Source organism: Xyrauchen texanus, chromosome 16 (assembly GCF_025860055.1).
Source record: "Xyrauchen texanus isolate HMW12.3.18 chromosome 16, RBS_HiC_50CHRs, whole genome shotgun sequence".
NCBI classification, from domain to species: Eukaryota; Metazoa; Chordata; class Actinopteri; order Cypriniformes; family Catostomidae; genus Xyrauchen; species Xyrauchen texanus.
The window spans coordinates 42033720-42051376 of NC_068291.1; the positions used below are offsets into that span (position 1 = coordinate 42033720).

At 35.5% G+C, this 17657-nt stretch overlaps 1 protein-coding gene across 1 annotated transcript; it reads right to left on the bottom strand.

Annotated features, from left to right (window-relative positions):
• Positions 1-2844: 2844 nt before the first annotated feature.
• On the bottom strand, positions 2845-16381 carry LOC127657398 (zinc finger protein 513). Its single transcript, XM_052146162.1, has 4 exons — positions 15759-16381; positions 13616-13744; positions 8824-9540; positions 2845-5249 (listed from the first exon to the last, which is right to left on the bottom strand). Exons 1-4 carry the CDS (start codon positions 15796-15798, stop codon positions 4495-4497), a joined length of 1641 nt encoding a protein of 546 aa, XP_052002122.1. The 5' UTR covers positions 15799-16381; the 3' UTR covers positions 2845-4494.
• Positions 16382-17657: the final 1276 nt, after the last annotated feature.

The window sequence follows — 17657 nt, forward strand, 5'->3', positions numbered from 1 at the left end:
GTATAACCCTCACAGCCTCGTCATTCCCGCCAAAAATCTAAATCAAATAAGGCCTGAGAGTAACATGATGTATAGACAGATAACTCCATGTACATTTTTGGTGTGCTAATAACAGTGGCATTGAAAGGAGAGAAATCACCGTCTTGCCCTTCAAATTCATGAGGACATCAGGACTCTCGTCTCTCCTCGAAAACACGTCTTAGTTGCTGGTAAAACGGAACCAAGTCAGGTGTTTCAGAGAGGTTTGGTCCCTTTCAACCAGCTACTGCGACGTGAATTCAGCCAGCAAGACGAAACATCACTTAGAATACACATCATTACAAGTGCACTAAACAGGTGGGTTGCTTCTAAAATGACAATATTATCTGACATATGTGCTCACTGCATGACTGACCCATATTTCACCTATATCACAAAGACATTCTTCATCCACTGGTGTACATACTGTCAATCATATTTCACATCACTATTGACGTCTCTCTTTAAAAGCTCTATTCTGCTCTCTACAGGAAATAACTGGTACATGCATTTGTAAGGTGATGTGAAAGTAAACAAATCAGCTGGTCTTGTTGTGTCTGAAAGTTGTTTGATATTTCTAGAATTATTCTATAAAAACAATATCAACATTACAAGCAAGAGTGTTGTTGTAGTGAATGGCAGCATGGAACAGTTGTATAAAAATAAATAGATATTTCTTCATCAGATGGTTCAAATACACAGTATTTTTGTGTGCATATTTTTAAGATTTACACCAACAAAATGAAATCAAATTGAATTGTGTAATTTTTTAACTACATTAAATTAAACTTAAAATAATTCCTTTTTATTTAATTAAAGAATAGTCTATTAAATATGACTTCATTTATGTTTGATCTGAAATGCATAAACCTTAAAATGATTTTTTGTGTATAAAATTCAACCATCTGTTGTTACAAATGTTTCGAGAATAATCTGTCTTTTAATAAAAAGGCTAAAAACATCTTTATTATGAAAACCAAAGGCCACTTGACAGTTCAACAATTTGTGTAGAAATATCAGAAAGCTAATGAAACCCACAAAACAATACAGTACATAAATAATCATATTACATCATATGCCAAAGCAAATATCTTGCAGTTCAGTGCTGTGCATGTAACTGATTTATTCCCTGATTGCACTGAAGTTTATATTTCAGAAGGACTGTGCCAGTTCTGTGTAACAGAATTAAATCTGACCAATCAGTATCAAAACAACAATGTGTACAATGATACGTTTCTGTTTTAATGTGATCTATTAACAAAAAATGCTCTCGTCTGTTTTAATAAAGAGTCTCATTTCAAAGTGTGGTCCCTGTCTACCTTTTTCTCATGAACTGGTTTTGCACATCTGAAAGAAAAAACAAAACCCAAAATAGTATTCTTCACACAACCAAATATGTTGTGTGAGGTTACATTTTCAAGGAGAACATTTCACAGTAGATATCACACTTTAATCTGAATTAAACTGCAGGACATTTCACATAAAGGTCAAACAGACACTCGCATGCACACACGCACACACACCACATAAGGGTGAATCTCATGACATCAGCAGGTCATATTTCACCCCAAACATGAGAGAGAATTACGAAAATATATTTTGCATAATGAAAGTGAAGCTGTTTTTTTTCATGACAAATGAGCATTTTTAACCCCGCATTCTCTCTCCATCATAATATTAGGAGAGAAAAAAAATCTTATTACTGTAATCATATATTAAATAAAAATCATAATGTCTGGATTGGTTTTTTTAATTAAATCAAAATCAGCAGAAATACATTCTGTATAACAAAAACTACCATTATGCCATGATGAGAATGTGCATTTTTTTGTTTTGTTTTTCATTGCATTGATAATTTTGACATACAATGTCTTAATAGAAAAATCATAAAGGTCGTATAGACAGGCTTCATTATCTCAATGCAAAATTATTTTGGGCTGAAATATAACCCGGACATGTACTTGACCATTTAAAGTTATAATTACATTAAGATTCACCTATAATTTTCCCTCAATAATGCCCTGGATAAACAGTAAGTGTGCTGGGAGTAAACGAGACCCCTGTATCAGTGCAGCATTTTACAGTGGCACCCGGAAATTCCTATTTAGTTATTGAGGGAACGAGGCACATCACCTCCCCAATAAAAGGCAACATCATTGAGATATTGTGCATAAGTTAACATAGCAGCCAGCAGACATGTTCAGTGTAATTAAATCTCTAAGCATACAGAACAAAACAAACAACTACAGCTGCTGCATCAGCCTGGACAAGGACGATTCATTGAATTTATTGCCGTTTCATTCTTTCATTCAGAACATCAATGAGATCCAAAGACAGCAGAGGAGTGAATTTCACCATTCAAGAACATTCCCAAGTAATATTTCACCCCTAAGTCAAAAAAAGAAAGAAATTGAGCATATTTTTGGTATTATTTCCATGAAAATTAAGCACATTTCCCTCCTACAATTCTCATTGCCATGAATTTATCGTGTTCTCATTACTGTTATGCCAAAAAATGATCTATTATTTGAACTGAAAAGTATTTATAAACCATACTAGTATTTGTTGTAAAGCCTACAATTCGCTTTAAATAAAAACATTGTATTGCAGTACTTATGTATATATATGTATATATATATATAATATGAATCATACAATAAAAAATAAAAAAAATCCCAAATCACTTCAATAATGAGAATATGTGGGGAACATGTGCTTAAAGCTGTATTGTAAAAAATAATAATAATAATAATAATATAATAATATATCTATATATATATATATTATTTTTATTTATTTATTTTTATTATTTATTATAATCTTTCATTTATGCTGATTTTTGGGATAATTGTATTACAGTAATTTTTTTTTTATAATTACAAATAACACATTTTGGTTTAATGAATTTGTGGGGAAAATATGATTAATTGTCATTAAGCAAGCACATTTCCCGTAAACTATTATTATTATAATAATGTAAAAAAATATATATCATTACTGTAATCTAAAAAAAATACAAAAATAAATTGTGAAGTATTTTAAGGTAGTATTTCTTGTATTGCCTTTATGCAGATGTATTTTTGCAACTGAATATAAAAGGAATTACAATAAACCGACTCAAAACACACGGACACATCCCGATTATGAGAATGTTTTATGGAAAAGTGATTAGTTGTCAAAGTAAGCATATTTCCCCCAAAACTCTTAATTACTATAATGTAAAACATCCAATTATCATTACTGTGATTAAAAAATAATGATAAATTATTTAAATTTTGAAATATATTCTGGTACTATTTGTTGTACTGCCTTTATTCAGATTTATTTGCTTAAAAATATTGTATTCCAGTAATTATTTGGCAAAATATTACAGGAATACCAAAATGTTCTGACATGATTATGAGAATTTCTGAAAATGTGCTAAACAGTCATAAAATAAGCAAATTGTCACCCAAATTCGAATTATTATAATGTAATAACAATCTCATTGTCATTAATGTAGTCTGTAAAAAATGTAAAAAATGTAATAAAATACTTTTTTTAATTGTGATGTATTTCATGGTAGTATTTGTTGTGCTGCCTTTCATTTGTGCTAATTAAAATATATACATATCTAATAATTTTATTACAGTAGTTTTATTAATATTATTATTTATTTATTTTTTACCATTGAATTTAATAGGAATTACCAAAAAAAAAAATTACTCAAAACTTCCAGGCACATCCCGATTATGAGAATTCTTTGTGGAAAAGTGCTTAATTGTCAAAGTAAGCATATTTCCCCCCAAATTTGTATTACTATAATGTAAAAAATCTAATTCTAATTATTGAAATCAGAAAATAAAAAATAAAAAAAAGATTAAAAAAATAAATAAAAAAAAATACTTAAATTGTGAAGTATTTTATGATCCTATTTGTTGTACTACCTTTAATTTATTCAGTTTTAAAATAATAAAAATTATGTATTCCAGTACAGGAATGAAAAAAATGTCCAATTATAAGAATTTCTGGAGAAAATGTGCTTAACAGTCATAAAATAAGCTAATTTTCACCCAAATTCTTATTACTATAATGTAAAAAAACTTAATTATCATTACTCTAATTTGAATTAAAAAAAATTACGCTAACGTAAAAAAAAAAAAATCCTTGTTTTACAGTATTGTATTACAAATCTAGTGAGAATAACACAAAATCACCATGCAAAAAACTATCCGAATGGCTCTAGCTTCATTTTATTTATGCAAAATGTAATCTAATATAAACATTTGATTTGGGGGTGAAATGTAACCTGGACATGCTTTTGTGAGATTCACCCATAGGTGCATAATCTGTCTCTATGAGATTCATTTGAGATGACGTTTATAATGATAACAGCTGCTGTAAACAGTGGTATACAATACAACATAAAAGAACCCAATGTGGTTTGCCATATGGATTTCTCAGATAATAATAAGGCAACTGGAGTTAGACATCAAACTACAGCTCTCCTTCCTCCTCTTTCTCTGCCAGCTGCATTTTGATCCACCCTTCCGCCGAGTGGCCGTGTTTCTTTTGGTGCCGTTTGTAATTGTCCCAGTGGCCTGTTGTGTAACCGCAATCCTGACACTTGAAGGGCTTCTCGCCAGTGTGCCGCAGCATGTGGCGTTTCAAGTTCATACTCTGGTTGCAGCTGTAACTGCACACGGTGCATTGGAACGGTTTTGCACCCGAGTGGATGCGCTCGTGCCGTTTCAGATTCGCCAAATTGCCGCAAGCGTAGTCGCACATCCGGCATTTGTACGGCTTTTCTCCCGTGTGCACGCGGTGGTGCCGTTTGAGGTTGTCGAAGTGGGCGGACGCGTAGTTGCATTGCGGGCACTTGTAGGGTTTTTCGCCGCTGTGTGTCTTCATGTGCCGGGCGAGATGGTTGGGGTACTGCGTGACGAACGGACACGTGGTACAGGAGTACAGCTTGTCGTCTTTTTCCAAACTGTTGGGGGAGGTTTCTGACAGCATGTCGACTGTGCATTTGTTACAGATTTGCGCCGCAGCCCCCTCCTCGTCCTCTAGCACAAGGCCACAAACCCGACACGTGAAGGGGAACAGCAGCTCGGGTAAAGGGTCCGACTCTTGGGCCATGCCCTCAGTGTCCTGCAAGGTGGTGGGGTGGCAATCCGCTCGCAGGGTGTCGTAGTTTTGGAGGAGGTCAGGGTCGCTGTTGATGTGCAGAGTAAGGCCAGAAACTAAAGACTCTAAAACACAAAGGGAAAAAAAAAATGTGAAGCACATGCTCTCTTCCTCTTTAAAGGGAATTCAGTTTTAGGAACCCAACAGTTTCTACTTCCCTTTATGCTACACTCCACTTCCTCTTTTGGTTTGCAACATGAAGGACTCAAAGTACCAAGAGGAAATGACAGCAAGCAATCCACAGTTCTGATAGGAACAAGTGTTTCTTTGTTAACTGTGAAATATCTAAACAACATCAGGCTACCAGAGATATTTCCAGTCCGATCTAATGAAAATAATGATACTGGGCTTTATGACAATTATCACGGCAGTTCTGAGGTGAAATGTCCACTATGTGGCTCTAAAAGGGAGTTAAATGTTCTCCCCAACAGATGAGGTTTTAAAAATGCTCACGTGTTGACTTGCGTGCTCGTCAGGACTCGTACCCAGTAACTCGTAAGTGCTACGGCACAATTTAATCACACTCGAACAAGCTTGTAAATGTAGTTGGTTATGAAATGCAAATGTTAAAATAAGTCATGCGCTATAGTAAGAGTTTACATGTCAAGATAGCATTGTGGGAGGAACAGGGAAAAAGTAAGTGTTTATGAACTGATAATCCGCCACTTTACTCGTGATTTATGTGAATATTGTTGTTGTAGCACTTCAAGTGTTCATTCACCAGGAAACTTCTGCAAAATGTACAACCAGCCACGTAAAAATGATTCTATGAGACCAGGTTGGATATTTCCAGTGTTCTCTGGGAATCTGCATTTCTTTTTAGTGCTAATTATTTAATTAATTTAATAAATATAAGTGGGAAAAAAGAAAGAAACTGCGGTTAAACAGTGGCTATCCACAAACCATTTTATTTCTGTAATGTAATGGATTTCCGAGCAAAACAGGGAATTCAATAAGAAACAAATGTTGGGCGGGACTTTTATTCACTGGGAATTGATTGGATTGTGAAAAAGTGGCCATCTCATACCAGAATGAAGCCAGACCTGAATGAGAGTTTGCAGTGGATTGTGAATGTTTTTTGACAGTACGGTAAGTAGGGCCCTTTGAAATGTTTACGTTTAATAACATTTTACGCAACAACAAACCCAGCGTGAGATTCGTGAACAAATGACTCTTCTGAACAGTGTCTGTTTCATGAATCACCTGAAAAGATGGTTTTAACTCAGGAGCTCAGGTTAGCAGTTTGAATCAGATTCACTTTCTCAGCGAATCAGCCGTCAGTGAGCTCACAACATGGTGTGCAGACATTTCAAAATAAGAGTCCCGTGTGTATTTGGGGACTCTTTATAATACAAAATTGGATTGGAGTAGCACAACAAACTGCATCTGGGATTTCATTCAATTTGCACTCTTGTAGTCTCTGTGTTGTTTGGTAACAGTAAAGAAAGACTAAGGCAATACTTTAAAACAATAAATATATACATAGAGCTTTTGACAATTGAGGGACTATTACACAAGGTGCAAACATGCATTGATGCTCAAGAAGGCAACACACTACTATATGCATACTATATGTAAATATATGTCATGTAGATTCTGAAGAGCAGTATTACATAACTGTGTCAGGGCAGAGGGCGGGGCCGGGTCGCGATCATACACACCCGGTCCCGTATTAGGCTAATTAAGCCTCCGTGAGGGATAAAGGTCGACTGCAGAAGATCGTGCGGGAGAGAGAGATAGTTTACGGACATGTCCGTCATGTGTGTGTTTATGTTGTCTTTTCAGTTTATCATTAAACTATTATTTATATTGAAAAGCCGGTTCTCGCCGCCTCCTTTCCATTGATCCCTTTACAATAACAAATATGTTATCTCTTATATTTGTATAAATTATACATTTATTAAAATAAACATCACAATTGTTTAAACACTGCCCCTTAACACGTACTTAGTTTAATAATTTTAAAGCATGACTTGCACTATACACAAGTAATATTGTCATTATATTCATGATGTTAGTCAGAGGGGAACTGGCCCCCACAGTGAGTCTGGTTTCTCCCAAAGTTATTTTTCTCCATCAACAAACATCTTATTGAGTTTTGTGTTCCATACCACAGTCACGTTCAGCTTACTCACTGGGGTTATTAATACAATTATTATTTAATTACTTATTTTTAAACACGATTCACAATCGTATTTGATCTAATTACACAATGATGACTCATCAACATTATAGATATTACAGTTTTATCTTCTGTTAATGCCTGATCTTCTGTAAAGCTGCTTTGAAACGATGTGTGTTGTGAAAGGCGCTATTCAGATAAAGTTGACTTGACTAATATAAATATATTAATAACTGTACAACTATATATACGGTTTATTAAACCTCGGATTAATGTCTTCCTTTTCTTCTGCTTTCTATCTTGTTTCTGACCAGCAATCTAAATTGAGCAGTTCTATTATTTGGGGACTAAAAACAGCCATTTGGCTCCTTAATGTTTCAGTGAAAGTTATTGTTTTAGTCTGGAGCCATGCATCAATGAGAATCTCTGGGTGTCTGTAGAACATCCCTGCTGTGTGAGATTAAAGTTAATATTTATTTGTACTTTTTTGTCTGACTATAAAGAACAGAAAGGATATTAAGACACAATATTCAATGAAAGTGCAGTCACCTCATCTTTGATGGACACACATTACACGGAGGAAACGATACGCTTTAATAAAGCACTTTTCATCAAAACAAGGTGATTTTCCAGGTATTCCAGTACTTACATTTCTAAAAGTGAAATTCAAGCACATTAGGGACCTTGTGTGAACCCTCAAGTGAAAAATCAAGTGATAGAGAGATTATGATGTTTGACAGGTAATTTCATTTATGCACATTTATAAATATCGGATTGGTTCGATATGGATTCGTCATTTTTTTGGTTTGCAATATATAGAAATTCAATATAATGTCCAATCTCTACTATTTTATTATCATTATTTTTATTACTACTACTGCAACACTGAATATTACATTTTACTATTCAGAAGTAGCATATTTTTGTTGCATTGCTTTTAAATTTAGCAAGTTATATGGAGCTTTAATTTTGACATTTTGGTGGAAAACTGGATGTTTCTGACGTTTCTTCCTTTATTGCCATTTGCCATTATAGCTGTATCTTTCATTAAATTAACTAACATGCATTTAGCATGCAGTATGCAATAGTTAAAGTTGCTGTAAGCGATTTATTTCATGGAAAGGTATGCAAGAAATGTTTATACTCTCTGAAAGATATAACTGAAATAAGTGTCATCATGAGATATCTCACCGGTCTCTATGACAGCACTAGACTCTGCGACAGCAAACAAAAATGTGTTCACGGACCGCTGTCTCTTGACGCTTTCTGCCTGTCAATCATTTTGCGCGTTCTCATAGTGTTGCAGCAAATTATTGAGGCTTAATGCCATATTCTGATTCATAATTTTTCAGTTGAGGTTGCCATTTCGCTACTGTTGTACTTGTTTCCGAGGTGGAGGAAGTCATAATATTTTGATGAAATCAAAAAGACAAACCTTTTTTTCTTCTAAAAAATGTGCACAATAAGACCTGAAATATGTATTAAAAATGGTGACTTTAAAATGTTTAATCAAATACCTTCTGTTAAGTCTGTCGATTTCTTCAGCTTGTGGCTCACTGTGTGTTTCTTTAGCGAGTGGCTGCTGTTCGCGCGGAAGTCGCACTGACTGCAGTTGAGTGATTTCTCTTGAGTGTGCATGCGCTGGTGCCTCTTCAGGTTACCCAGGGAATTGCATGCAAACGTGCAGAACTCGCATTTGTACGGCTTCTCGCCCGTGTGTGTGCGCACATGCCGCTGCAGGTTGACCAGCTGAGCGGAGGCATACGCACAGTGTGGGCACTGGTACGGTTTCTCGCCGTTGTGTGTTTTCATGTGCCGTTTCAAGTGATTGGAGTAGCGCGAGGTGAAACTGCACAGTTTGCATGAGTAGGTCTTACAAGCGTTTACATTCGACGTTGATCTGCCTCGATTGGCTTTTCCTTGCGTGGTATCAGTGGGGTGGACCTCTTCTAACGGTCTATCTTGGCGGTCTGCGTCTCCTCCCTCGGCCCCACACTGGAGGCAGTACAGGCCGGTGAGATCCAGGGCCCCGCTCAAGGGGTCCCCCAGGAGCTGGCCGCACTGCCTACAGGAGAGGTAGTGGGTGAAGGCAGCATCTGGGCTTATCTCTTCACGCTCGCTCTCGGTGTCTCGAGGGTCCTCGAAATCGCTCTCCATGCCGAGGCGGTTGTAGCCAGAACAGTCCTCGTCGCTGAAGCTGTACGCCGGCATCCCCATATCAGCAGCGACTGAGTCTATTTAAAAATAACACATTAGAATACCTATACTGAAGGCATTATTTGGCAATTAATAAGCGGACAGACTAAACAGCAACAAGTTCATCAGAACTTAAAGAAACAGTTCACCACAAAATGAAAATGACCTCATCATTTACTCACCTTCATGCCACCCCAGATGTGTATGGCTTTTTTTCTTCAGCTGAACAAAAATAAAGATTTTTTGAAGAATATCTCAGCTCCGTAGGTCCATATAATACAAGTCAACAAGGTCTAAAAGTCATCCATACAACTCCTGTTGTTAAATCCATGTCTTCAGAAGCAATATGATAGGTGTGGGTGAGAAAATGATCAATATTTAGGTCCCTTTTTCACACAGCCCTCCTATGCGTGTTAATGAGAGTTTTTTTGACGATTCTATTTCTTCATGCATATTGCAACATCCTGAGCTGTTGTACATACAGTATATGATTTATTTAATATTTTCCTTTGCTTTAACCCTCCTTTTTTTCCTCTCTTCCCTGCCCAGTAGGTGGTGATATGCACAACAGTGTGCACGGAATACCAGTACTAATGAAATATTGCGACACCCAAAAATTTTAAATGGTACGATATCATCTTGTTGCTAATTTCGGAACTTGACTACACTATGTTGCAGCTATTAGCAAAATTGTATGGTTTGTGAAAATTGTTTGGGTGAAATCAATGACAATTAATCAAATTAAAATCTTGAAATGGCCTAGTGTGATTATTCAACAGCAAAAGAACATCATTTAATTATAAATATACAGTCTGCATGCACTGCACACTTCAGAATGGACGAAAGGTTTCGCGCTCTGCTTTCTGTCATCTACTATCAACAGTCAAAAATTTTATATTCAAAGTAGTAGCAATAATCCTACTAATACCTACAATTTAATATTAAATGTTTGTATTATTATGATATAATAATAATAATAATAATAATAATAATAATAATAATAATAATAATAATTACATGTAAGCGATATTACAAAAGGAAGTGTACTGAATATCAGCATTGTGTAATTTAGCAGTATTAGCCTTGTGGCACAGGTAATCAGATTATTTTTTAATTAATGTTTTCTTGTTTTCAATGTTTAATACTGGGAAGTTGGTTTGTGCAGCGTTTTATTTGACCAAAAATAAAATAGCTATATTTTTTTGCCAATTAATTATATTTTAATTAAACCTGTATGTACTCATTTGATTAAACACTGTTTTGATAATTACATTGAATTAAAACATAACATGAAATTCAGAAAAATATAAATGGAAAATGCAGAATTTGTAACTGCAAAATGTTATGCAGTTCTTTTAACAAGTAATTTTTAGTGTAATTACATCAGAAATATGAGGCTATTTATTAGTTGGATATTTATAGTAAAAAAGGACTTAAATATTTATCTATTTCCCACCCACAGCTATCATATTGGTTCTGAAGACATGGATTAAACCACTGGAGTCTTATGGATTACTTTTATGCTGATTTAATGTGATTTTTTGACCTTCAAAGATTTGGACCCTATTAACTTGCATTGTATGGACCTACAGAGCTGAGATATTCATCTAAAAATCTTTGTTTGTGTTCAGCAGAAGAAAGAAAGTCACACACATATGAGATGGCATGAGGGTGAGTACAAGATGAGAGAATGAAAATGTTTGGGTGAACTATTGCTTTAAATCAGTGTTTCTGGATACTCAGCCTCCAGTCAGTATCGCAAAATAAACTCTTTCAGGGTGATACTAGAGTCACAACAACAACCAGCCGAATGTATGCCATGCCTCATATACTAACCATAAAGTTATGGTACATTTACACAAGATATTTATACAGGAAACATGGTTGCCCATGTTAACGTGGGACATTGGTTTGAATGGGAACTGGCGATTACGTTTGTCAGAGCAGTAAATCGCATGTTGAATTATTTAATTTGCAACACTAAAGCATCATATGCTGATATGTGTCAATAATATACTTTCAATTGCTTTAATTTCATTACAATGAATAATGGCTTGATGAACAAAACAAAGTGAGTGAATACTTATAGATGGGACACTGGTCCAGTGGTAAGACATATTAGCTGTAAACATAGCGACCCATGTTCAAATTCCGATCAATCAAGACAAAATATGAAGCTTTGCTGCAGATTATGATGTATTTTAACAGGTATTTTGAAACCAATTTTGTGAATCACATACACAGACAGAGTTTATTATATTGTTTTAAATAAACCAAATCAAAATTGCACCTGAATCTAACAGTAATTACACTGAAATTTAAGAAAAAACGTGAACTACATTTTCTAAAGTTTACAGGTTTTTTTAAATTGTCAAACAATTTAAAGGTTTAAGATTGAAGGTCTTAAGATTTTGCCTAACAAACAAAATCATTGTTTCTGAAGAACTTTCTCATGATTTCTCAGAGTACCATTTATTCTTACTTGGCCTTTGTACTTGGTCTCCATCAAAAATATTGCACTGTTCTGAAAGACCGTCTTTTAGCAGTGTCGTGGGTAGTCAAACATACGACACTGTCATGCACAGAACCTTTGAAAAGTAAAAGATGCTATTATAAGAATTTAAATAAATGCAGGTACTCACAGGGAATTGAGTCCAGGTCTGTATGCATGGTTAGCAAACACACTATCCCTAGACCAACAGACCATCTATGTGAACAGTAACAATTGTTTTATCAGCTTAATCAAGCCATTGTTTTAATGAAAAGTTATTTAAGAGTATATGCCTGTTGTTGACACATATAAGTCTATGATGCTTTAGTTTTGCGAATAACACTTCCACATGCGATTCACTACTCTGACAAGTGTAATCGCCAGTTCCCATTCATACCAATGTCCCACGTTAACATGGGCAACCCTGTGAAACCATGTTATAATCGCTCTTAAACTGTGTCAAATTCATTGGAACAGATATGGATCATACAAAAAGGGTTCATATAATGATACCAACATTTTTTTATGATGTGTAAAACGCCTTTCTTGGCTCCTTGGCAATTCACATTGAACGAATCCCCAGTTATCTTGATCCCCAGTAGATCTAGAACACCGGCAAAGAGCCTTAACTTAGTAGTGTAAAGATCTACTTTATCTTTACTAGGGATGTTCTGATACTGGTATCGGGTCCGAAACAGCACTCATGTACTTGTTCTAGTGCTCCTAAAAATGCTCAGATACCAAATACTGATACCATGTGACGCAAGCATGCCATTAACATGACGTAACAATGGCATAAACATCCAGCGCACAAATTAAAATCACGTTATGTCCCAGTGAGATTATTTAACCACAAAAGCTGCTATTTAATGATATAAATATATAGTTTGCATGTGCTGCGTGCTTCAAATGTGAGTGCTTATGTATGTGTGGAGCCCGTGTTGTGCTGACATAAAGACACAAAGTGTTCATACATGGAAAACACCATCATGATGAGTATTGTACGCTCTGTTTTTAGCAGATGAACAGAGCACAAACACTTTGTAGTGCGAGGCACATACAGACTACATATTTATGTAACTAAACAGCCTTTTGCGGTTTAATAATCACTTTGAATAATGTAGCGACCGGTTTTCCCGATTGAGAAGCTACCGTCATAACAACACTGTATAATATGTCATATTCACAGTAATACTACTACAACTACTACTAATAATGCATCCATAGTAATTGTATTATATTTAAGCAATATGTCACATCTATGATGCTCTGTTATGCAGCACTTTATTTGATAAAAATAACTCCAATGTTGTATTTTGGATTGTGCTGTGAGGTTCTGTATAAAAGCACTTTATTTGACAAAAATAATACAATCATTTGTTGAGAATTAATTGTAATACTGCATTTCATTTGATGAAACTTTTAATGAATGTTTTTATTTAAGCACCATTTTGATGGTAAAATTTAATTAACTGTTGATATTTAATCAAAACAGGTATCAGACTCGGTATCGGCGAACACCAAAAATGAAAAAGTATCGGTACTCGTACTAAAAACAATTATATCGAGACATCCCTAATATTTACATTCATGCAACTATGCTTTAATTCAAATCCACTAACCTGAATCCCTTTCAAAACCGACGATCCTATAGTCATTTTCTCCAAAGCCCAGGTCTTGTCCAAGGAGGAAATCGCTCTCCAAGACCAGGTTTTCCTGATCGCCAGCCGTAACACCATCTTCAGCACCAACTGTGAACCAATAGAACAATATTACAGTCATACAATCCAACATATTTTACCATATGTCCTTAATATGCTTATCAAAACTTCTGATGACTGTTAGAGGTTTGTTTTAATCATCCTAAGTATGAGAAATGTTAATAGTAATGCCATAATAAACACCTCAAATGTAGTTTATCTGAATAATTATGCTCGTCATTTGAACAGGGATCAGCCAGTGATGAGCAGAGTTATACAGAGTTAACACTACAGATCTGTGAGCTCTCAGAGAAGGAAAAGAACAAAACAGGAGTGAATGAATGAGGAAGGAACAGTGGAGAGAATCCAGATAAATACAAAGCCAGGTCAGAGATGAGTCGACCCGAGCCCCACGGCAGGAACAAGGGTCTGTCCAGAGGAAACAGAGTTAGGAAAGAATGACAACAAGAGAGGAGGAAGTCTATCTTGCTTTGTAGTGAGATTAGAGGCATGTAACCAAGGGAGTAGCCAGAAAATTACTTTTGGGTGGGCCTCAATACAAATGGATGGGCCAAGTATTCGGCCAATTTTTTATTTACCAAATTTCCCAACAACAGAGAAGTGGCGGATTTAAACAGTCCTTGCACACTTTCAGAAATCAGAATTTACGCATTTTTTTTTTACTGTTTTATATATACAGCTCTGGAAAAGATTAAGAGACCACCTGCAAAATGATCAATTTCTCTGGATTTACAATTTATAGGTATGTGTTTGAGTAAAATTAAGATTTTTGTTTTGCTTTTTAAAGTATTGACAATATTTCTCCCAAATTCCAAATAAAAATATTGTCATTTAGAGCATTTGTTTGCAGAAAATGACAACTGGTCAAAATAACAAAAAAAAGTGCAGTGTTTATCCAGATCATCACCTATCCTCCACCTGGTTGTCTGATGGTTAGACGGAGACCTGGAGATGCCTACAAGCCACAATGTATCGCACCGACTATGAAATTTGGTGGAGGATCGGTGATGATCTGAGAATGCTTCAGCAAGGCTGCAATTGGGCAGATTCGTCTTTGTGAAGAACGCATGAATCAAGCCACGTACAAGGTTACCCTTGGCTCAGGTGGTAGAGCAGGTTGGCTGCTAATCGCAGGGTTGGTGGTTCGATTCCCGTCACACACGACTCCACATGCCGAAGTGAAGACACTGAACCCCAAGTTGCTTCCAATGGCAGGCTAGCACCTTGCATGGCTGCTTTTCCGCCATTGGTGTGTGAGTGTGTGATTGGGTGAATGGGACACAGTGTAAAGTGCTTTGGGAACCTCTAAGTTTAAAAAAGGAGTTATATAAGGGCAGACCATTTATCCTGGAAGAAAACGTGTTTCCTTCTGCTCTGACAATATTCCCCAACTCTGAGGATTGTTTTTTTCCAGCAGGACAACGCTCCATGCCACACAGCCAGGTCAATCAAGGTGTGGATGGAGGAGCACCGGATCAAGACCCTGTCATGGCCAGCTCAATCTCCAGACCTGAACCCCATTGAAAACCTCTGGAGTGTGATCAAGAGGAAGATGGATGGCCAGAAGCCATCAAACAAAGCCGAGATGCTTGAATTTTTGCACCAGGAGTGGCATAAAGTCACCCAACAGCAATGTGAAAGACTGGTAGAGAGCATGCCAAGATGCATGAAAGCTACAAAACAAAAATCTTCATTTTACTCAAACACATACCTATAAATAGTAAATCCAGAGAAATTTATAATTTTGCAGTGGTCTCTTAATTTTTCCCCAAGCTGAATGTATTTGAAGTCAAAGAATAATCCCTCATATACTGGGTCTAATTTGGGAAGGGAAGACATTTTCAGAAACTTTCAGAAACTCTGTCAGGCAAAAACCATCAAATAACCAGAGTCTATCTTTTAATGATAATGGAATAAACACAATAACACATATCTCAGCAGTGAAATAAATTAATATCATTTATCAAATCCCAAGAATACTGTCAAACTGTGTTTTAAAGGAAATAAGCAGTGGAAATAAAGTCAAATAAAAATCCATACTTACATTTGACAGGTTGTGGATTGGACTGTTTTCTCCTGGGCATTTTTCTAAATGTGTCTGTTTATAATCAGCAGTTCCCTGTTGAGCTGATCTTCATCACCATCATCTTCCTCATCATCTTCCTCTTCCGAACAAAGAGCTCCTCAAACCACTTATAAACACCGAATTAAACATCTGTAATGATTTATATCCATAAAAAACATATCCAACGATCCAAAACACAAAACAGGAACTCCTGATATTAATGCTGTTAGCATGAGCTAATATTAAACTATTGATCAAATATAAAGAAAAAAACTGCCGACACGCTGTCATATAATTTTATATGACGTTCCCATCGCAAAAACGAATTATGATGCTTCTTATAAATCCACATCAATAACAATTAAAGATATTTAGCTGGTTAATTTGTGTTTTTCTTGTTATCAGTCGAAGGCTAACTAGCATGACCGGCCACAAAACATGCAAAATAATATAAAAGTCCAGTGTTTATAACCGCCGGACAGCCAGCAGTGGGGATATCAGCATCTATCCATGAGGAATAATTTATCCATATGGATGGATATTCCTGTACAGTGTCTCCATGTGTTGTTGTTGAAGTAAGTGTTTAAGTTTCACTGCAGCTGGAGTTGTTATGGTGGGATGGTGCTTAGGAAGTGATTCAATGAGGCCAGTGTGAAACAGCGACACCTGGTGGACAGTCAGAGTCTGCACCAATCGTCTCTCGTTATAATCACTCAAATTGTTATCAGATTACTTAATTACTTAATTGAAAAAGTAATCACATTACATTTAAGTGCACTTTAGCAACAAATTCAAAATAATGTCTATTATTTCTTAATTGTTACACACTTTTTCATACACTCAGCACTCTTTCACAATGACTCGTTACGGCACCATAATTAATGTATTCTACATAAATAATACAAAAGAAATAAGCACAACCCTATAATTTACTTAAAAGTATTTAAATTAATTGAAAGTCAGTAACTGTATGGATATATCTGATTACAATCATTTCAATGTAATGCATTACACTATATTTGACTTAAAAGTAATTTGATTACAGTAACTAATTACTTTGTAACTGTATTACGCCCAACACTGGTTATAATTAACAGTATCAATAGTGTAATGAGTTCAACAATTTACAGTAATAGTATGCAAAAAAATATTTTCAGGATTTACACATTTCAATTTCAAAGCAAATTTCCATTCAGTTGAATTAAGTAATCATTAACACAATTAAATCAATATTTTTTTATTTTATTAATTTAACTTTTAGGCATTTTAATTTGAAGGAAATTCGTCATGTAATTAAAACCTTAAAAATAGGATACATTTTAAATTTAGTAAGAAATATGTAAACTATACAGTGAGGAAAATAAGTATTTGAACACCCTGCTATTTTGCAAGTTCTCCCACTTAGAAATCATGGAGGGGTCTGAAATTGTCATCGTAGGTGCATGTCCACTGTGAAGAGACATAATCTAAAAAAAAAAATCCAGAAATCACAATGTATGATTTTTTAACTATTTATTTGTATGATACAGCTGCAAATAAGTATTTGAACACCTGTCTATCAGCTAGAATTCTGACCCTCAAAGACCTGTTAGTCTGCCTTTAAAATGTCCACCTCCACTCCATTTATTATCCTAAATTAGATACACCTGTTTGAGGTCGTTAGCTGCATAAAAACACCTGTCCACCCCATACAATCAGTAAGAATCCAACTACTAACATGGCCAAGACCAAAGAGCTGTCCAAAGACACTAGAGACAAAATTGTACACCTCCACAAGGCTGGAAAGGGCTACGGGGAAATTGCCAAGCAGCTTGGTGAAAAAAGGTCCACTGTTGGAGCAATCATTAGAAAATGGAAGAAGCTAAACATGACTGTCAA